We start from the raw sequence: 22247 nt of genomic DNA, 5'->3' as shown, positions 1-22247 counted from the left end.
ATTTATGTTCTCCCTGTTTTCTTCCTCTATTACTTTTGCTATTAAGAAACATTTTCCAGCAAATTCTGTTCCCATTTTAAAAACCTGAGATTTGATGTTGCAGGAGATGGCAATAATTTGATCTGTTTGAAACCAAAAGAAGTAAATGTAAAAAACCAGGGAAAGCAGTACAGAATTAGATGAAAGTGGTTTGCCACGTGGAGTCTGGCTTGAGACACCACTGACTTTAAGGGAGTAGGGTGTATGATCTGTGGTTTCTCAGGAATGAAGGACTTAACACTCAAATAACTCCTGGTGTCATTCTTTCAGACAAGAGCTGTCCAGCTACCATGGTTTACAGAGAAAGCAGCTCACCCTGCATGGATACTTGCTCACACTTGGAGATCAGCAGCCTTTGTGAGGAGCACTACATGGATGGCTGTTTCTGCCCTGAAGGCAAGTGTTATTCTAGCTGTTACATCTGGGACAAAGGAAGTCATACTAAAATACTACATGGAGTCAAATTCTATCTTAGAAACAAATAGTGCTACTCATTATTTTCCCCCCTAGAGGAACATAACTATAAAATTTTCCAAGGAGATAATAATTGATTAATGAATCCATTGTTTTATAACTCAAACGTATTAACACAGTGACAGGTAATAAACTTGCTTTTTAATTCAACAAGTGGGTTTTGATACTATATAGTAAATCATGCTTTTTAGGTTAAATAGTTCTGAAACAATGGACATCATTTGCCCAGAGAGTGGCAGTGAGAGACAGTGAGTCAAATTGCTGTCAACCTTAGAAGATCACAGTGATAGTCTTCACAATCAAAAACACTAAAAATCTAAACATGTGACTTTCTGAGATTGTTCTTATATGCTTGCAATAACCTTTTTATCTGTGTATAGTTATATAAATGAACACACTTGGGTTTTCAAAGCTGAATAAAAATGCTTTCCATCTGTCTTATATTACAAAAAATAGAGACAGTATTCTTCACCGTTTAGATCAAGTTAGCCTGTGTGGCAAATTATAGTTTTTCCTCTGTGGAAATTGTTTATTTGAAAAAGAGCTGGAATAGTTAATGTTGTGTTTTATAGGAACTGTGTATGATGATATCAGTGAGAAAGGCTGCATCCCTGTTAGCCAGTGCCACTGCAAACTCGGTGGAAAGTCGTATGCACCTGGAGAAAGCATTTCCAAAGAATGTGAAGAATGGTAAGGATTCTGGTTGTTGTACACCTTTCTGTGAATGATTGTAAATGGGTCTGCATTTTTCAAATTTCCACTTGGAGACATCTCATACGAGATGTCCTGAAAGCACTCTGAATTTAATATTTATGTTGCATGTCTATAGACAAAACTTCTGAAAAGTTTTCTTGATTCTATGGCATATGTCAGAGGGAAAATCTCAATGAAACAGTCAAGGATACATTTAAAAACACCTGGGGATAGCTTGCTGGTTGCCAGATACACAGATACTTTCAGTGCTCTCAGCTCCTGCAGTAACTACAAGCATTTTGTGTATCATTTGTCTGTTTATAGCACCTGTAATTCAGGCAGATGGACCTGCAAAGATTTACCCTGTCCAGGCACATGCTCAGTGGAGGGAGGTTCCCATATTACCACCTTTGATGGGAAGAAATACACCTTCCATGGAGACTGCTACTATGTTTTGGCCAAGGTACTGTGGGGCTGTTCTCTTTTAGAGTAAAACTGTCTGCGGGCTGATGTGTATCAGCTGGGAGTTACTGTTCTGTTCCACTTCCATAGGTAGAGGGAAGCAGAAATGCTGAAAGTTGTACTAGAAAATTCGGGATTTATCAGTAATAGCCTAAGGGGAAGCTGGGGATTTATTGCAATGGGTGATTAACTCAGTGAGATAAAAGACTGCCTATGCTGTCATTATCCAGTGGAGTCCTTTGTATTTAAGAAATCAAAAGGTCTCAGGATTAGAAGTTCTTGGCCACTTGTGTAATAGCTATTTCTAAGTCTGAGTGTCAAAGTCAGGTAGGGAAAAGAGGTAGGCAGCGGTTTCATTCATCCCTAAAATTCTGGTGTCCATTATTCTAGAGGATGAGGAAAATCTTTTTGAGCTAGGAAAGTTATTGCAACTGATGAATTTAGTCTTTGTTGGGGAAATAATCTCATGAGATTTTTAATTTGACTAATGGACATTTCTTTCCCTGTGATTGTAGGGTACTGCAAATGAGAGTTATGCTCTCCTGGCACAGCTGGCTCCCTGTGGCTCCACAGACAAACAGACCTGCTTGAAGGCTGTTGTGCTATTGGTGGATAACAAAAAGAATGTAAGTACTGTTCTGTGGGTTCTGCTAGATATGCTGAAAATTAGCATATTTCCCTTAATGTGGGTGAATACTTTTTTCTTCTGGAGTCATTATTGTGGATAGATAAGGAACCTTAGATAGGCTGACAAACAGCTCAGGTTTCTGCCTCAAGAATTCAAAATGGACCTAAACTGAAGAATAGATGAGATTCAAAACAACTGACATTTCCCCCTCTTATTTCCTCTGCTCTGTGCAATATGACTATTCTCACAGGATTCCAGGTGTCTGGAAGCAAGAGTAGCATTCTTCTCCCTCTCATAGATTTTTCCTTGATTCAGATATAATTTTATAGATGTAATTGAGTCTTTTTCAGAATAAATCCTGTCTTTGAATGGTGATACAATCCAGCCTTCTCAAATATTCACTTTAGTATTCTCTGTGTTTATGAGAATATATAGGCTATCTCTGTACATAATTTACATACATATACACATGATTTTCCTCACATATTTATGGACTTCCATGTCCTTGCCAGCATGACTAGAACATAAGAAAACCAAATCAAAACCCAATAATTTTATGTTTCTGTATGTATAGAGTAGCTTTTTTGAGGAAGTTTAATATAATGCTTTCTTCCCATGTCAGAATCATATTAACCATCACACAGAAGCTGTAGCACATCCTTTAATAAGGAATGGAACTTGTGACAGATCTTGAAGACCTAATATTTTCTTCCACTTACTGAAACCAAAGTGCCCAATATAAATGAGTTTTGAATTGCATTGTTGCTATGAATTCTTGTAGGCAGAGGTAGGAGAAACACTGAATAGCAAGACAAAATCTTACAGGTACCCTATAGGGCTGCTGCCAATTCAATTTTCAGACAGATTTTTCCTTTCAAAAATTTGGAGTTCTAGACAGAGCCTAAACGTGTAAAATGTCCTTCCTGTTAGTTTTCTTTGTATTAGTTAGTTTTCCTCAGTCCCTGGAACCTCACTGATTCCATTTGCTGTTACACAGGTGGTGGTTCTCAGATCAGACGGCAGCGTGCTCCTGAATGAGATGACAGTGAATGTGCCTCATGTGTCAGGTAAGGGACACAGCCTTGCATGTCAAGTGTCACACACCTGACTTCTCATGTATTTTTATAGAGGCAAAAGTGGAAGAGAGGTATTTAGCACTTTCCAAACCTGGCTGTATGGTGTGGGCATGCCCATTTGGTTCTGATCCCAGACACCAGTCTTTGTATGTAATCAACTTGTTAAGTTTGTGAGGACCAGCATCATATCCCATTGGCTGGTGATTTTTAAAGGAAAGAAAATATTAATTTGATCCTGATCTCAGAGATTTCATGCTGGGTGGTACATGAGAAGCTAATAAGTGTTTCTTTTGCAGCCTGTGTGTGTCTGTTTACTACAACAGTTTATGTTTTGTTTTTCAGCCAGCTTCTCAGTATTCAAGCCATCTTCCAACTACATTGTTGTTCAAACTTCTTTTGGGCTTCAGATGCAGGTCCAGATGTTTCACGTCATGCAGCTGTTTGTGACTGTGGATCAGTCACTTAAAGGAAAACTTCAAGGCAAGTGTCTATGCTAATGGGAAGCAAAGCCATGCTGTTTCACAGATGAATAGTCATGTATTTTTTATATGAGCGATAACTCATGCTACTTGTTGATTCAAGGGGAGAAAATGGAAGGAAAATAAGCTCAAGCACACTAGAAATGTATTTTTATTTTTTGATATTGACATGACCCATCACTCTGGTGCCAGTACACAGGTGTTTCTTAGAATATTCCTTACTTTTGTATTCAGTTTAATTTTTAACTATCCACAAAACCAGGGTTTTAGTGTATTTTGTGGTTTCAATATCATCAGAAAGCATAAAAAATATGGGCTAGGGTTGTAATCTCTAGAAGCACAGATACCTTCATGATTACTATTCTTCAAGATGTTGAAAATTTAAAATATGGCTTCCAAAACTTCAGAATTTATAGTATGCATTAAATTGATGTGGAATAATCAGCTGTTTCTAATGTTTGAGATCAGCTGTCCCTTTCCTTTGACCTTTCAGTATAAGTAATGCTTATGTGAAATTTTTACCTTGTTCTCAAATAGGTCTTTGTGGAAACTTCAACGGAATGGAAGGAGATGACTTTAGAACAACCAGTGGGCTGATTGAGGCTACGGGATCTGCCTTTGCTAACACGTGGAAAGCTCAGTCCACCTGCACAGACCAGGCAGAAAAGCTGGAAGACCCCTGCAGTCTCAGCATTGAAAGCGGTAAGCACATTGATAAGTCAGATGTTGGCTTCTGCCAGGATGAGCAGTGGCTGCTGAGTGTTACTGCAGCAGGTGTGTAAGAGTTGTAGTGGGGCATTGAAGATTTTTTACAGGACTGCAAAATTAATTATTAATAGCTGTAAGTACATATACATACTGCATCAAACTGAAGTGAAAATTTAAGGGGTGATTGTACAAGAATCCTTAGGTGGAGGAATGGGAAAAACAGTCATTAATTTGTATTACCTGCAAAGACAGCTTGTATCTCCTAATATTAGCTATCCTTATGTTTAACTTAGCTTTATGGTTCCCCAAATGGAAAGAGCTGTCACAATGCCATGTGTACAAGTTGAAAAGTACGGTGCAATTTTTGATTTTAAGATTGCATGTCTCTGAATGGAGGACTAGAAATATGTGTATGGTGATTGCATGTAGTTTCTCCCCTCCCCAAAATACACACAGTTCTCTGATTTGTATTGCTGCACTGCAATTGTGTGTCAGCATAACTAGACATGGCACAAGGAAGATAAGGAAATGTGATGAATTTCTCTATTTTCTTTTTTTTGCAGCAAATTACGCTGAGCATTGGTGTTCTTTGCTGAGAAACCCAAAGGGTCCTTTTGCAAGATGTCACCTAGCTGTTGACCCTTCAGAATACTATAAGGTATTGTAATTTTGCACTCTTTCATTTCTTTCATTTCTAACCATTATTTCAGATGGTTAACTGCTGACATTTATCATTGTTTGAACATGTGAAACATCAGTGAGTAGCTTGTCCGTAGGAGATGCTGATTCAAGCAGCACAGCACCCAAAGTATCTCATATGATGAGATCCTTATGGGCTGCTGCTGAATATAAATGTACATTTTTTTCTTTTGCTTTCTTATGTTTTGTGTTTCGTGTACATTTTTATTGGCTTGGATATTTGTTCTGAAAAAAATATTCAAGAGTTGCAGATGTGGACAGTTCAAGCCTACCCTTAAACATTAATTTCTATAAAGTTGGGGGGAAATTCCAACCATATATTGGTTAGAATGTAACACCAAGTAATTTTCATGCCAGAATCTCCATGAATTCTTTTCCCCTGTGTTCATCTCGGTTGAGCAGTAAGTGAGGCTTATCTGAGGAAAAGAAATTCCAAAATCACAGCTTATGCTTGGAAGTCAGTATGAGCTCAAATGTTGTAAAGGTCTTTATAGACCTGGTTAATATTTTGCCTTTATTATTATAGTTTTTATGGATCTCTGCATTTCTAATTAGTAACTGAGAACGAATGGTATCAATGTCCTTTGAAAAAGATGTTCTTAGGAGGATGTCTACTTTTTAAAGGTTCAAGAGGCTTGGCTTAGGTTAGAGTAAGCATCCAAATGTTTTCATTGTGTACAAAATAAAGCAGCACTTCAACTCTCTGGTCTTTGTCCATTCCTTCCATTGTTCTCTGGTCATGGGAATTAATAAAACAACATCAGGAAAAGCAGATAGTACAATTTGTAACAATCAAGTTGCAATTGCCCATTGATTTCATGGGGACTTGTTGACCCTTTTGTTCTTTTTTTTTCAGAAATGTAAATATGACACTTGCCTCTGTGAAGACAATGAAGAATGTTTGTGTGCTGCCCTGTCCTCTTACTCAAGAGCCTGTGCTTTCAAAGGGATCATACTGGGAGGCTGGAGAAAGACTGTCTGCAGTAAGTAGTGGAACAGTAATCTCTACGGAAATAATTAACTGTGACAAATAATCACACTCTCTCTGAATTTAGTTGTCAGTGATCTCACTGTTAGGGACTTGGAATATCTTAGAAATGTCTAATTGACCTAAAAGAGACAATGCTGATAATGTTTACTAATTCATGTTATATTCTTCAGATGTCATTTGAAATTTTTATACTTAAAAGTAGAGCAATATTTTTAACTTTCTGTCTCCAGTCTAACTAATATTATTCCATTTACTAATGGAATCCCTGCCATCAGGGCTTTTACCATGCTTTTATTTATCAATGTCTTTGTTTCTGATCATGCTTGCTTTTCATCAACAGTTCAGTATGCTTGAGACTAGGAGTTTATTGTATTGTGCTCTCTATCTGATTATCAGTATGTGAAACAAATAGGGGTATGAAAGCAGAAATGATTAGTAGCAGTTAAAAATAAGTCTTCAGCTGGTAAAGTTAGGTTAGTGTTTCTTGTGACTTCTGATATTTTTGTACTTTGATAAGATCCAAGTGAATGTTTTTATCACTATATTTGGCACAGCCAAAGAAACCAAAATGAAAATGTCAAGGCTCAGTTGTCCATCCTGCATCCCTTATTTATCAGTTTGTTTTTTCCCATCCAGGCAGTGAAGCGTCTTCTTGCCCAGGAAATCAAGTCTTCCTTTACAATCTTACAATGTGCCAGCAAACCTGCCGTTCCTTTGCTGATGGGGAAAAGTATTGCTTGCAAGACTTTGCTCCCGTGGATGGCTGTGGCTGCCCACCCAATACATACTTGGATAACCAGGATAACTGTGTGCCCATCTCGCAGTGCCCCTGTTATTACAAGGGATCATACCTGGAACCTGGGCAATATTTCACAAAAGATGGAGAACGCTGGTATGTTTTATTTTGGCTTCTTGTTTGTGGGGAAAGCCCTTTAAAAATTGCTTATCAGGTGTGAGGTGCTTAGGTTTTTTGGTACTTTAATGAGTATTTGTAATGCATTTCACAACATCATGCTGAGCAAAGCATTATCCTGTTGCAATGCAATTTATCAATAATTGAGAAGTGCAGCTTGCTTTGGAGGTGTGAGTAGTGGCCTTCACAGATAAATGTTATTCAGAAGATGCAGTGTTAATGAGGCTTTGTGAATCAGAGGGATCAAAGGAACATAAAGGATGTGTTGTTTGCTTTTCTAGCAGACACAAACTGCTTGTGTTTTCCACTGGAGGAAGGTCCCCTTGATATGTATTTACTGTAGCATAGGCATTTGAAAACAACATTCTTGGTTCTGTTCTATTTTGCTATGATCTCTGGCAATGGTTTGCTGCCTGAGTCATCAGTGCAAACTGTGAAATGCATTATCTCATCAAGCAGAAGAAGCATATAGGTCAACAAATTTGCAGTGTATAAACTGAATGGGCATGAAAATACACTGTGTATCCAAATGGAGGCTTTGATTTAAATTACCATTATTATCTTTGTCATTATTATCTAATTCCTGAGTTGTCATAAAACATAGTATTAAAGATTAGTAGAGTAGCTGTCATTCCTTAAAACATAACCTTTCTGTGCATTATGTCTACAATCTTGCTACACTTTTTCTCCAACAAAAAAATTAATGAGTGTGATTCAATAGAACTGACCTTGAAATTTCAGTAGAAATTATACAGGACATCTTTAATAAATAGTCTCAAATTTATATAAACAAATCCTTAGACTTAAATTGAAGCTATCGAGCTTGCTTTCTTTTTTTTTTTTAATTTCCACTTACTTCACTTTTCCAGTGTCTGCCGAAATGCAAAGATCCAGTGCACTTCAGTGAAAATAAGAATGAGAAGTAAGTGACATTCTATAAACTAAACAAGAATAAAATCTGTAACCAACCTCCCAATTCAAACCTACTTCCCTTTTGAATTTTCCATTTACTTGTTTTGTGTAGTTTTTTCTCTTTATGTTAAACAATAACACATTTTCACTTTGTTCTCTCTTCACTGAACCTATTTTTTTCATAAGGATAGACTGAGATTTCTGTCTCAGAAACTACCACCTTTCACTCACATTTCCTTTGCCTTTTCTTGATTCATCTAAACCAACAATGTACCTTTCAGGTGAAAAAGAATGTTCTTCTAACAAGACATACTTTGACTGCAATGCATCCTCGAAGTGGACTTCACAAACACCTCTGCAACTTAGCTGTCATACTCCTCAAACTGATCATGTATGTATTCAACTTTTCTTTTTGTCTTGCTTTCTTTATTCTATATTCTTTACATGACATGGTGCTTGCTACACAGCAAATACAGTTGTAACTAACAGTTTATTCTCTTTGGTTTAATCTACCCTTTTTTTCCCCCCATGATATGAACCTGTTGCCATTTTCACGATGATTCCACTTACGGTTTCCCTCTCCTCTTTCTTTTTTACTGTGTCTTCAGTAGAGTTGTAATTTCCAAGTGAAAAAGAATTTGGGTTCTTAGACAATCAAAAAAGAAAAGAAAAACATTAGAAACCTAGAAAAAAAGAACATTATAAAACTAATCAATATTAGACTGTGTGGTTGTAAATGCAGTTTTTAAAGAGTGCTTGTGAAGAAGTGGAATTAAGATGCAGTGCTTTGTCATTAGGTAACCATTTCTCTTTACATTCCTTAGTTCCAGACAGAGTGTGTCTCCGGCTGTGTGTGTCCTGAAGGTCTATTTGATGATGGCAGAGGGGGCTGTGTTGAACAAAAAGATTGCCCATGCATTCATAACAATGAGTTATATTCTTCTGGAGACAAGATAAAAGTGGACTGCAACACCTGGTGGGTTTGAAGTGAATTCTCTCTTCTAGAATATATACTATGCAGTGTATTCATAGTCATGTCTAGGCGTATGTACTACAGTAGCTGCAAAAGCTGGAAGTGTCATCCTTAATTTTCAAGCATACTTATTGCTATCTCAGAAAAATACAGGTTCTGCTGAAAGTATGGGGGTAGTAGTTACCTCTGTTTTCAGTAGGCATCTCTTTTTGGGAAAACTCACTCATTTTTTAAAAATAAATGCTTTCAGATGTAAAGATTGTAGCTCAATACAGTAAAAATCATGTTATAGGCTTAAAAACAGGCTAAACAACTGAAGTTGAAGCTTAGATATTTTGCATACTATCACATTATATCAGGCAGCGGCTTGGTTTGTTCTGCAGTTTCTCAAACGGCACACTCTTGGTAAGATCTGAAAATTCAACTTCTCTGTTCTCTTCTAGCACCTGCCAGAAAGGGGTTTGGAAATGCACTGATGATGTGTGCTATGGGACTTGTATGATCTATGGAAGTGGCCATTATAACACCTTTGATGGGAAATTCTATGACTTTGATGGGAGCTGTGAATATGTGGCTACTCAGGTAATGCTCATCAAGAAGGCTGAAAAGGAATTTGATTGCTGTGAAAATCTACTTTCCTCTTTGGTTTTGACATTTCTTATTGCCTGCCATCATTGTTCCCAAGCTTTCACACATTCTGCCAGGATAAATTGTGTGTTTTCAGTGCAGGCAAGCTGTGTGAATGTGGCTTTTTTTTTTTTTTTCCAGATACAGATATAATAAATTACATGTAACAGAACTGTGTTACAGTGAGAGCTAACTATCATTTGTGAAATATATCCAAATTTAAAGCTTAGAAACTTGAAACTTATATTTAAAGATATATTCCTCACTTTGTTTTATTGTCCCACTCTTTTTCCCGGGCTTAGACTATGTTTACTGTTCATATGTATGCATAGAAGCATGCATATATGGCTGTGCATCTGTAAAAAAAGTGTGTGTAGGATCTCACATTTGAAGGAACAGTAACTATTTATATATTGTGAAGATTTAAATTATTGCAATTATTATGAGATTGAACTACAATGAAATAGTCAACCTGATTTTCTCATATTCTTTTTTTTCTTTTTCAATAGGACTTCTGTGGTGACAAAAATTCCAGCGGCTCATTCAGTATCATCACGGAGAACGTCCCTTGTGGAACTACAGGAGTCACCTGCTCAAAGGCCATCAAAATGTTCCTAGGGGTGAGTGATGATAGTCAGTAACCAGGTGTTACCAAAAATGTAGTGCTCCAAAGTCATGCCTCTAAAAGCACCTGTAACAAGCATTAGAGGCCCTATCAAATTATTCTGTAAAGGTGTAGGTTCTCAGGTATTGAAAACTCTCTCAAACACAAGTGCTACCCCACTCCCTGCCATCTTGGAACTCATCCCAGAGTTTGAGTTATTGGTTTCAGAATGAGTTCCATTGTTACAAGCGTCTAATATTTTAACTCATCATAGAACTTGGTGCTACAATACTTCTCTTTTATCTTTCAGAAAACCGAACTGAAATTGGAGAACAAGGGGTCCAAAGAAATTCAGCGAGATGTTGGTGATGATGTGCAGTATTGGAACAGGACAGTCGGCCTGTACCTGGTTATTGAGGCTAGCAATGGTGTGATGCTGATCTGGGACAAGCAGACCACTGTTTTCATCAAGCTGAGCCCTGCTTACAAAGTTAGTGCCTGTCTGTCTTTTTCTGAAGTGGTATTGTGAATAGACAAGGAATAATAAGTGTTCTTTTCTTCTGACTCCATGTCTGATTCCTATATCCTCTGTGCACTGATGATTAGCTTGCATTATTAGCATCACAGCTTGCAGAAGTGCTTCTGGGGTTTCTTACAGTCTGTCACAATGCATTGCACAGAATGCATATGATGCCATTCCAATAGAGATAACCATTTCAGGCAATATTCTTGACTTTGTGAGTGTTGACAGCCAATCATTCAGAATAATTTAGGGGATGTGGACTGACTGCACATGTGCTTGGAATCCTACATGCAATCTCAGCCCTGTGTTAAAACCAAACTCCCTATGCAATGTACGGCCATGGTTCTGGTTCCTGAAATTCAGCATGTGACATACCTTTTCTTGAGGGGACTGGTGGGCCTAAAATAACACCACCAAAAATTCACCATTGAGAGCAGATTGATACATTTTATTTCAAGAAAAATGGGTGCCTGTCATTTCTTTTCCATGAATTAAGAAAAGGTGCTCATTGTCTTAGAAACTGTTAACAGAAACAGCTTTGAGCAGAAATTAATTATCTCAGGCTTATATTAATAGATGAGTTAGGATAAATTGAGAAGAATGGAGGATAAATAATTCTCAGCTGTAAGAGGCTTGGGCACCTTTTAATGTTTTAAGTTGGATATGGAGACAGAGATATAGAAATACTCTAGATATATTGATTTCAAGGACAGTAGACATGGCAGCTGAATAATTTGCTAAGGACAGACAAATAAAGATGTATTTTCTGTACAAATGATTTGACAGTAAAGATGAAAGTCATCCTTTACACAGACAGTCATTTGTCGTTTTTCATGTCAGTGTTTTGCTATTACTTTACCAGAGCCTGTTTCTCACTTCCATGATATATTTAAAAACTCAAATTTCTTTTCCAGGGCAAAGTGTGTGGTCTGTGTGGCAACTTTGATGACAAGGCAAACAATGACTTTACAACAAGGAGTGGACTGCAGGAGACTAATCCTCTGATTTTTGGAAATTCCTGGAAACAATCTCCCATGTGCCCAGATGTCTTACAAGAGATCAAGCCCTGTGATCTGAAACCACACCGGAAGTCCTGGGCAGAGAAAGAATGCAGCATCATCCAGAGCGAAGTCTTCAAAATTTGTCACTCCAAGGTTTGTAGAAGACAGTAGGTGATGGGACAGCACAGTGCATTTCTGATAATGCTGAACCAAAAAGATCATCAGAAATGAATGAAGAGATCGTTAAATAGAGTGCTCTTCAACTGAGTCTTCAGTACAGCTACAGGTGTCAGCACATTTCACTTGGCCTTAGTCAAAGTAGTATCTGTGGCAATGGGACTGTATCAGAGGTGGTGGCAGCCCCAGCTGTACAAACCCATATTGATTATCACAGTTGCACTGCTACTGTTCTGCAAGTTAGCTTCAGAAATGTATCCTGAACAGGTCTGTGTTTGCTGCAGTTGTACCATCTCTTGTTGAGAGACATTCTGTATTACAAGTGCTGAAGGACCTTACAATCATCAGACCCATCTCCTGATGGAAATTCATACTAAACATGAAAGGTGGCTGTTGAAGAGGCTATTACTTCTTGTAGTATTCAATCCACAAAAGGATTTTCTTAGACACCCCTGACGTCACATAGTTTAGACTGATAGCTGCTGGTAGTGTGCCTCCAAATTGCCACAGCAAACACTGTGACAGCCCACACCTTCCAGAGTACAGTGCCCAAAGATCACTCCTTTTTTTCTCATCTCTTTGCTGAGGTATGGTAATATGAACAACAGTTTGTTCTTAACTCACAGTGGAAAAGTCACAAACAATTATTAATTTAATTAATTATATATTTCCACACACACTAATTTACTATATGTTTCTACATTTTACTTCAGCAGAAAAAATCCAGTCTAAGTTTCTCCTCTTGCAGTCTCAAACAAACAAACAAAAAAAAATTCCCAGCTTTTTTTGATGTGACATTGGATAAATTCCAGGAACTGACAGGCACAAAATTATATGCTTCATATTTGCTGTGAATGCAGCCTTTCTGACATTGTTCACCATTTGGTTGGCAAAGCTTGCTGGAAGATAAGGCTTCACTGGCATCAAGTTAATGTGGTTTTGGGAGCACTAAAAATGGAACTCTATTAGAAAATGTGAGCACTGCCAAGGACCCTGTTTCTTCAGTCATAGCAACTTATGAAGGAGCTATATTATTTTAAGTCTATTATTCTCTAAAATATATTGAGCAGCTTCAAGCCTGTAAATGTCTGTGATTTGGTAACTCTTAGACACAGTCTCATTCCTTCACAGCTCAATTCTCATATATCAAGAGTTCTCCAATGTATTCATTTGAAAATGAATTTGGAGATGAACTGGGGCATTGTTTCTTTCCCTGACAGGTGAACCCAGTTCCTTTCTATGAAGCTTGTGTTCATGATGCCTGCTCTTGTGACACCGGTGGAGACTGCGAGTGCTTCTGCTCTGCAGTTGCAGCATACGCCCAAGAGTGCATCAAGGCTGAGGCCTGTGTCTTCTGGAGAACTCCTGACATCTGCCGTGAGTAACAGATAAACACAACTGTATCTTTCTAGCTGCTGTCAGAAAGCCAGTCAAATAAATCATCAGGACTGTCACTGCAAGGTCATGGTGGCTACTTGGTGACATCTTTCTCAGCATATTAGGGAACAAACAGGGCTAGTAAATTTGTGTATTTCAGCTGCCTTTTGTTCAGCCTGGCTCTCTTCTCTTCTCTTCTCTTCTCTTCTCTTCTCTTCTCTTCTCTTCTCTTCTCTTCTCTTCTCTCTTCTCTTCTCTTCTCTTCTCTTCTCTTCTCTTCTCTTCTCTTCTCTTCTCTTCTCTTCTCTTCTCTTCTCTTCTCTTCTCTTCTCTTCTCTTCTCTTCTCTTCTCTTCTCTTCTCTTCTCTTCTCTTCTCTTCTCTTCTCTTCTCTTCTCTTCTCTTCTCTTCTCTTCTCTTCTCTTCTCTTCTCTTCTCTTCTCTTCTCTTCTCTTCTCTTTCTCTTCTCTTCTCTTCTCTTCTCTTCTCTTCTCTTCTCTTCTCTTCTCTTCTCTTCTCTTCTCTTCTCTTCTCTTCTCTTCTCTTCTCTTCTCTTCTCTTCTCTCTCTTCTCTTTCTTCAGATTACTCAGTATTTGATTTTAGCAAAAAGTATACAGAACTACCATCATTTAGCACCAAACCTGATCAGTTTTATGTATATTAAGCAGTGTCCATTAGTGGTGCTAGTACTCATACCAGCACACCATCAATTAATGTAAAATAGTATTTAAATTAATATTACCCAAAAAATGCTCAAATCAAAATTTTGAGATTCTAAGTAGCAGAAATATATAAGTTTTTTAATTTAAAAAATTCATTCAGATTCAGAATTTGGACTTATTGGAGCTTTTAAGTGTAAGAAGCAGTGAAACAAAAAATTCTAAGTTTCATTCAGCCCTGATATATAAGTTAATAAAAGCTCCTTCCTCTGTCTCTAGTCATCTAAGCTGAATTTAAGTTGTATTCATAATGGCTTATATGCTTCCTCTTGGACTTTCAGTCCTTTTGGACTTTCAGCAAGATAGAGCTATTTTGTGTAAAATGGAAAAAGTTTTAGGAGTTTGCTAGTAGTTCAAAAGAAAAATACTCTCAGAAATATACCTTTAAACTAAAATAATTTTTAAAAAATATTTTTTCTTTGTGATTTGAAGAATTTTTACCCAGTGGCTTGAATATTTAAAATTTAATTCTCAGGCATGAGTGTTTTGATGTATCCTAAGTTTAAGCAGAGTAACAGAAAGTCCAGGTCTTGTACCTCAAGAGAAATTTGGCTAGCTTAACTTGTAGATTGATGTATGTTGTACCTTTAAAGGCCTGCTCAGAACTGCATTCTGGCAACCTTGTTTTTAATCAGCTTCTCTCTTTTCTTATCAGCGATATTCTGTGACTACTACAACCCTCGCAACGAGTGTGACTGGCACTACGAGCCTTGTGGCAGTAGTATCACAACCTGCAAGATGATCAATAATGTCAGCACCAACTTTACAGTGCCACTACTGGAAGGTAATAAATTCCTTGCCATTCTATATTTTGTTTTGTATAACGTTGTTCTGATATCTTTTAATACTTACTAGACTAGTCAGATATAATACTTACAGACTAGTCAGTCAACTTGATGAGATGTTCCTAAATCTACTATGTTGAGTTCACCTCCAGTCTTACATAAATACTTCCTATAATGTAATTTATTAGTTATTAACATCAATGGGTGATAGTTACATTGCTGTCAGCCACAAAACGAGGTGTCTACCTGAAACATGCATTATTATTGCATCATGGTTATTTTGAATCCCGTGTGAAAGTATTTCAAAAGCAGGAAAATCTTTGATAGGGCAAAGAAGCAAGTCACTGTTAATTGGGTGTTTTTAACCTTATCATTTTTTATATACCAGATCATCTTGCCTTTACTAGATTAGTGTGCAACATTCTCCTACATTTACACTAGAGAACATCTTTCATAGCAGACATACTGATGCTGCTATATTTTGGATTCTTAACTGAGATTCTGTTTCCTTTGTAGATGAGATAGTAGGTGGCAGTCCTTGGGGTTGATAATGGAACAGGAATTTCACATTTAAAGGACTGCAATGATCCAAGAATGTAAAAGACTTTACAAGTATCTTCTGGTTTACCACATGGTAAAGCTGGAGGAAGAAAACTGTGTTTCTAGCCATAAAGTCTTTTTGGTGTGGACTGGAAGCACTTATCTCCAGTTTAGGGATTGGCAAGAAAGGCCTTGAGCTTGACTTTGCTTTGAACTGCTAGTAGAAAAATCAAAAGAAAAAATCAAACAAACCAAAACTGAAGAGAAACAAAACAAAACAAAATACCATGAAAAAACCCTACTTAAAAAATCAACAAAAATCCCCAACCAAAATATTTTTGAAAACCCAACAAACCTCTGTGTTTTAAAATAAATTGTCTTATATTATTAGAAAGATTTGGGAAGTGTCAGAAGGCAGATTACTATATATCCAATTATCTTTCTGAATTATTTTTGTTGTTTAATTTCAAAAGAAATATAGAGCACACCTATTTTTGTTAGGACATCGTAAGTACAGTCTGGCAGTGTAAAGTGACTTCTAAGTACATGGTGCTTCAGTTTAAAGGTTATTTAGAAGTCCAGTACAGTATAAAGAGGATTTTGTGTCATTAATAATTGGACTTAGTAAGAGGTTATGTAGAGGAAGGAGATACACTAATAACAGAATAATATTAGTAAGTGTATTTACATGAAAAATAGAATGAGAATTGACAGTCAGTTAATCCCTTGCAGTGAAGTTCAGATCATTGCTCGAGGTAAGGAAAAACACAGATAAATTATCTGTTTGAGGTAGATATACCTGGTGTATTCAAAACATATCAACAAGGTCTAATGTTTCAAGAAATGTAGAGAAAAATCTGTTTGTTAATAAATCCGCTTCTGTATTCCTCAGAAAGTATTATTGATATAGTGATCTATACAAAAATTGGGATGTTTCTTTGTCTGAAAATTACTAGCTGCCCATAGAAATGAGTATAAATTAGGGGTTTCTCTAAGGCATTGAACCAAGAAAAAGAAACTTCACTGGTTTTCATAAAAAACCTCTTAATCCTCCTCACCCCAATGAGAACTGTTGAAGTCTTTTGGAAAGACTAATTCTCCACAGTTTGGTTTGAATGGGAAGTTTTAGGTTTCTTTCACTATGCTTGATTCAGTGAGAATAATTTAGCTTCAGAAGGTAACATATCACTGAATTAACCTTTTGTACTTTTTCTTCATCCTGTATTCTGTTCTACCTGTCATCAATAGGTTGCTACCCCAGATGCCCTAAGGACAGGCCTATTTATAATGAAGAGACAAAGGAATGTGTGACAGAAGATCAATGTGGATGTTACCTGGAGGATGGAACCCATGTACCCCCTGGGCAAGAAATACCCACAGAAGAAAACTGTACAATATGGTATATAAAAATTACTTGCAGTAATTCAGGAAATAATTTGTTTATGCTGAGTCCCTCATTTACTTTACTGGGCCTCAAACAGAGATGCAGCTTCAGCTGATGAGCTGATATATTCTTGCATTTCATAATTTTCCAAACCCATAATAATCCAGATTTCAGGATGGTAGCATTATTATAATAAGTATATTAGCAAATTCACTAATTATACCTGTCAACTGTCATAAATTATATAATGAAACATGGGTGAATTTCTAAAACAACCTCTCAATTCTTATGACTCTTTGGAAAGGAGAGGGGCTACTCTGCCTTGCATTCTCACTTAAAACTGTGACTTCAAAATCACTGTGATCTGAAATACTCTTGCCCTGAAAGAGATAATTGAGTCCCAACTGTTTGCTTAGAGGGTTAGGAATGACAGCACTTTCACCTCTGGTTCTACATGGTGACCAGAGAATGACCTGATCTAGCTGTAAGTTCACTCTGCAAAACAGTTGTTATTGCAGTATTGCAACTTGCAATTGTACTGAAAGTGGTGACTTAATTTGAAAGAAAAATGGTAGGCAATACTGGAAAATATACCCAGAAAAATATCTAGTAGTGTGAATGAAGATCAAGTGACAAATATCTGCTTCTGTGCTCTTGACTTTGCTAACAGGTGTCATAAAACATCAGCAACATTTTAATTTCTGAAAAATTTTCTTTTAGTGTCTGTGTCCCATCAGGATCCATACAGTGTAAACCAGTACCAGGTAAATAACATTTGGGTTTTTCTGGAAACAAAAACAAACAAACAAACAAAAGCACAGAACTGCTCTGTCTGACTCTACAAAAAACTTAGCATTGATCTAGAATAATTCTTTCCAGTGCTAGTGAAAGTTGCTACTAAAGAAATTGTGGCAGCACTTTTGTTGAACCTTGCTGTTAGTACTTCTAGTTCAACCTTTTTGTCATGCCCCTTCAGTCTTTCTCCCCATATCCCATATCCAAACTAATGGATTTCACTACAAGTTCGCACTTCCTGAACATGTAGTTATTAATGGAAAAGTGTCAGATAGTAAATTGCAATTATTATTTCTCTCAGCACATTTATAACCTGGTTTCAAAGTCTGTACCACCAGGCATTTTATTCTGGACTTGATTAAATATGTTCTAATATTGCTTTAAATGTAAAGATAAATGAGCACAATATAGTAGATCTAAGCTCTAGGTACAGCTCTGAAAAACAGGCATGACTCATGTAAATGCTCTCTTGTCCTTAAGTGTTTTTCCTCTGCCTCTTACATGGTAGTAGAAAAATTGCACAGTAAAGCTCTTTCTTCCAGGGTGTCCTTGTGTCATCAATGGAACAAGCTATGAAGTGGGTTCTACTGTGGCACAAGTACAGGATGGCGAAATATGTATAACATACATTTGTGCAGAAAATGGTTCCGTAGTTCCTGGTGAAATCTATCCTTGTCCAACATCTTCACCTACAACAACTTCAACCTCCTTCCCTTCCAGTACTCTCACCACCACTACCACCACCGGTAAATAATGAACACAGATGTGATCTAAAAATTGCTTTCTTTAAGGAAAATATATTAAATTTTCTGTTAAATGTAGAATGTACAATTATATGGGATTATAGTTGACAAAGACAGAGCAATATTTATGGACTGTATTATCACACCACACTAAGAAAGTCTTTTAGCATTTTGAGTTGATTTATTTCTCATGAAAGAAACTGTAAGTATATATGTACAGTGTGCCTTCCTATTTCTGAAAAAAATGTTAGCTTTTCAATATCCTAATGCAATAGTAGAAATAATGTTAGAAGTGTCAGAAAAAAAAATACTATTATATTTCTTTTGAAATGATAATCTCTTGTTGTTCTATTTCAGTTTCCACTACAAGCCGTCCAGAAACTACAAGTAAGTTATAAATACAAAACAAGGTTGTTAAAAATGTCAAAGGAATATTTAAAGGAAGAGTAAATTAAAGATAGTCAATACAGAAAAATATATTTTAAACAAAAATTTTGTTTTATAATTTCAAAAGTGCCATTAGTATAGAGAGAAGAAGGACCTTTAAAGGCTTTCGTTTGGTGATTTTATTTTGATGCAAAGCTTTCAGTTTAAAGACCTGGTAATACCGAACCAATTTTACAACTCTTTTGTTTGGTAAGATGACAAATTGCAATGCAGTCCTCTAGTCCTTAGTGGAAGAAAATAAAAAATGGATCTTAGGATGTTCGCTGTAAAGCCTGAAATTTCTGTCCTTTTTTGCAGCTCCATGCTTTGGACTAATCTGTGATTGGACTGAATGGTTTGATGTTAGTAAACCTGATGAAGGTAGTGGTGACTATGAAACATATGATGAAATAAGAAAACATGGATACAAAATATGTACAGCTCCTGAAAAAATTGAATGCAGGGCTAAGGATCAACCTGATGCAACCTTAGAAGAACTTGGTCAGAAAGTAGAGTGTGATGTTAAATATGGGCTAATCTGTAAAAATGATGAGCAAGATGTAACTATGTGGCCGCTTTGCTATAATTATGAAATCAGAGTAAACTGTTGTGAGTGGCAAGAAATTCCTTGTGAGCCCGGATTTACACCAACTCCAACTTCAACCACCACCAAGACAACAATACCCAGCACCACTACAACCAGGACTTCAACAGAAATTACCACCACGCCCAAGCCCGTCCATTCCACAACAAGTGAGTATACACTATTAGTCCCCACTCCAGTAACTTCAACATCTACAGGTATTTAACAGAAAAATACTCTGTGATCTTAGTTCGCCTTTGGAGAAATAGAGCTATTGGCTACTAAAGGCAGGTCACAATCATAGAAAACATTGATCTGCATGGAAGTCTTCCTTAGGAAGGTTTGACTTTCAAGTGTCTGCTGGAGACAATATTCCCAGAAGGACCTGCTGTGTGAGAAAAGAGTAGGCCATGGTTCAAACTCCTGTTGCTGGAGGCATTTTCTGGGTGGGGCTGTGCAGGCTTCCTTCTCCAGGCTGACATGGTCTTTCTGAATTTGTGAGAAGTACTTTCTAGCACCATACCTAATCTTTTCACTAGGAAAGGAGGGCCCATGACCATCTCTTTGCAGGGATGTCAAGGAGTCTTCTTTCTGGGGTCAGAAAGAGGAGGCTGGTGCTAGGGACCTTTGCTGTGCTAAGGGTGGGCTGACCTCTCTAGGTATGTGGCAGCTGCCTCATGCACAGCCTCTGTTCAGTTCACATTGGGTCCCACTCATGCATTTGTGCCTTTGTCTGTTTTCTCTGTCCCTGCTGTTTCTAGCACCTCCACCCACACCAAGCACACCAAAATCGACGACTCCCTCAACACGAGAGACTCCCACCAGCACCCCGACAACAGCCACTGTTATTGTTGGATCACCAACACCCACCCCAACTACTTCAAGCACATCCTCACCAGCACCAACATACACCACCACCCTACCTACTCCAGGTACTTTCTCTGGACTGTTCTCTGATATGTTCCTTTGCTGTGGGAGAAATGAAGGTGCCTTAGTGTCTCCTTTAGTGTGTCTCCATGGGGTTGCAGATACGAGGAATTACTGTTACTCCAGGACTTTGTGAGGTGTTCAGAAAATGAGGTGGAGATAGAAAGCCCCAGCCAAATTAAAAGCATTATTCCGTCTCATTGCTTCTGTACTGGTAGGCCTCTGATTTGGTGAGAAACACCTTCCAGCAATATCTCCTGTCTCATAGTTAGGAGGGGAGGGCCATCACCCTTTCTGTGAATGTATGTCAAGGAGTCTTCACTCTGAGGCCAGAAAGGAATGGCTGGTGCTAGGGACCTTTGTGCTCAGGATGGGCTGACCCTTTTAGGTATCGGGCAGCTGCTTCATGCACAGTTCAGTTGAACTGTGAATAGATGAGCTGCCTCAACGGTTCAGTTCACATTGGGTCCCACTCATGCATTTGTGCCTTTGTCTGTTGTCTCTGTCCCTGCTGTTTCTAACAGGCACAACAAGCACAACTCCAAGCACAACATCCCGTACAACGGAATCGCCAACCACTTCCACATCACCGGAGACTCCCACCACCACTCCCACCACCACTCCTACCACCACTCCTACCACCACCACCACCACTCCGACCACCACTCCCACCACCACTCCCACCACCACTCCCACCACCACTCCGACCACCACTCCTACCACCACTCCGACCACCACCACCACCACCACTCCCACCACCACTCCCACCACCACTCCCACCACTCCTCCCACCACCACTCCCACCACCACCACCACCACTCCTACCACCACCACCGGACCTACGACGACAACAACTCGACCACCGATTGTGCCAACTCCTGAATGTATGTTCCAAAATCAAATAATTCCTGCTGAAAGCCCTCTGCATCTGACTACAGTACCAACAAATAATTCCCTGGCCCTGTTGTCATTTCTGGCCTTGCTGTGGGAGTAGTGAAGTTCCCTGAGCCCCTCTATTTGTAGATCTGGATGGGATCAGGGATGGGTGTAACTTCTGGGCATCCCAGGAAAAGTCCTGTGCCCAAAATGGTCTTTGGGCTGGCTGTTAAAAGGAGCAAGAATATAGAGATCCTTGCCCATGCTGACTCAACAGTGGTCCAAGGAGGTATTTTGTGCTTGTGCCCAGTTTAGACAGCTACTGAAGTGATGGGAATATTGCTTTTGCTGCTTATAGGGCCATGTGCTTCAGCTGTCCAGAATATAGACACTGGACCCAAGATGTGCAGTTGGAGTGAGGCTAAAGTTTGTGGCCGTGGCTCTGTTTGGGCACAGCTGTGCAGACCTTCTTCCCTTTCTCTTCTGATTTGTCTGTGTGGCTATTGCTGTTACTTAGCAGCTGTTTGGGCTGTATTAAGCTTCCGTGGCTTTTGATGGTAGAGTTTGGGGAATGGATTTAGAGTGCAGATTGCCCCCTCTGACAGACACAAGCTCTAGGCAGCTGCATTCTCCCAGCGTTCCTGTTGGTGCTTGTCTCCAGCGATCTGTGCTGCTGGGAGGCAGCTGAGGCTTTGTCAGCAGTGTATGTGCTGTGCCTGCTTTCCCAGTGGATGAGTGCCTTTCCAGTGGTTGGTTTCTCCGTGGGAGGGTGTGGTGGCTTGCATGGCCCAGGAAGCTGAGAGAGTGGCAGGAGTCTCTGCTTAGTCCTGCTCTGCCTCATGTGTGCATCTTATGTGAGTGTTTTTTGCACACGAGAGTCTATATAGAGCAATGTGAGCCAGCTGTGGGGGCACACACATAACTCACCAGTGCCCGTGTCCTGATTTGGGCCTGGAGCGGTTTGTGGGGCCAAGGAGGGGAGGCCTGGCCACACCGCTGAGCTTTCTTGTGGCCAGTGTTGGCTGAGTGCAGCAGCATCCTGATGGGCACTGCTGAGTGCAGGGGATGCGCAGAGCACCACCTGTGCGTGAGCTGGTGCCCTGCATTGTTGTC

The 22247-nt window shown here is 38.7% G+C and overlaps 1 protein-coding gene across 1 annotated transcript in view; it reads left to right on the top strand.

Annotated features, from left to right (window-relative positions):
• Positions 1–22247, top strand: part of MUC2 (mucin 2, oligomeric mucus/gel-forming) — a 56789-nt gene that overhangs the window by 5773 nt on the left and 28769 nt on the right. Inside the window, exons 7-32 of the mRNA XM_063398212.1 lie at positions 310–435; positions 1086–1203; positions 1531–1669; positions 2184–2294; positions 3294–3363; positions 3715–3852; positions 4389–4553; positions 5123–5217; positions 6115–6241; positions 6886–7141; positions 8032–8084; positions 8356–8465; positions 8899–9050; positions 9491–9629; positions 10184–10294; positions 10589–10768; positions 11716–11955; positions 13200–13356; positions 14731–14859; positions 16649–16799; positions 17505–17548; positions 18122–18325; positions 18680–18709; positions 19067–19501; positions 20093–20263; positions 20783–21142. Of these exons, the coding sequence (XP_063254282.1) occupies positions 310–435; positions 1086–1203; positions 1531–1669; positions 2184–2294; positions 3294–3363; positions 3715–3852; positions 4389–4553; positions 5123–5217; positions 6115–6241; positions 6886–7141; positions 8032–8084; positions 8356–8465; positions 8899–9050; positions 9491–9629; positions 10184–10294; positions 10589–10768; positions 11716–11955; positions 13200–13356; positions 14731–14859; positions 16649–16799; positions 17505–17548; positions 18122–18325; positions 18680–18709; positions 19067–19501; positions 20093–20263; positions 20783–21142 (4011 nt within the window). The remainder of the gene's footprint in view (positions 1–309; positions 436–1085; positions 1204–1530; positions 1670–2183; positions 2295–3293; positions 3364–3714; positions 3853–4388; positions 4554–5122; positions 5218–6114; positions 6242–6885; positions 7142–8031; positions 8085–8355; positions 8466–8898; positions 9051–9490; positions 9630–10183; positions 10295–10588; positions 10769–11715; positions 11956–13199; positions 13357–14730; positions 14860–16648; positions 16800–17504; positions 17549–18121; positions 18326–18679; positions 18710–19066; positions 19502–20092; positions 20264–20782; positions 21143–22247) is intronic.

This window comes from Prinia subflava, chromosome 5 (genome assembly GCF_021018805.1).
Source record: "Prinia subflava isolate CZ2003 ecotype Zambia chromosome 5, Cam_Psub_1.2, whole genome shotgun sequence".
Classification (NCBI taxonomy): Eukaryota; Metazoa; Chordata; class Aves; order Passeriformes; family Cisticolidae; genus Prinia; species Prinia subflava.
This window is presented reverse-complemented; position numbering and strand designations above follow the sequence as displayed.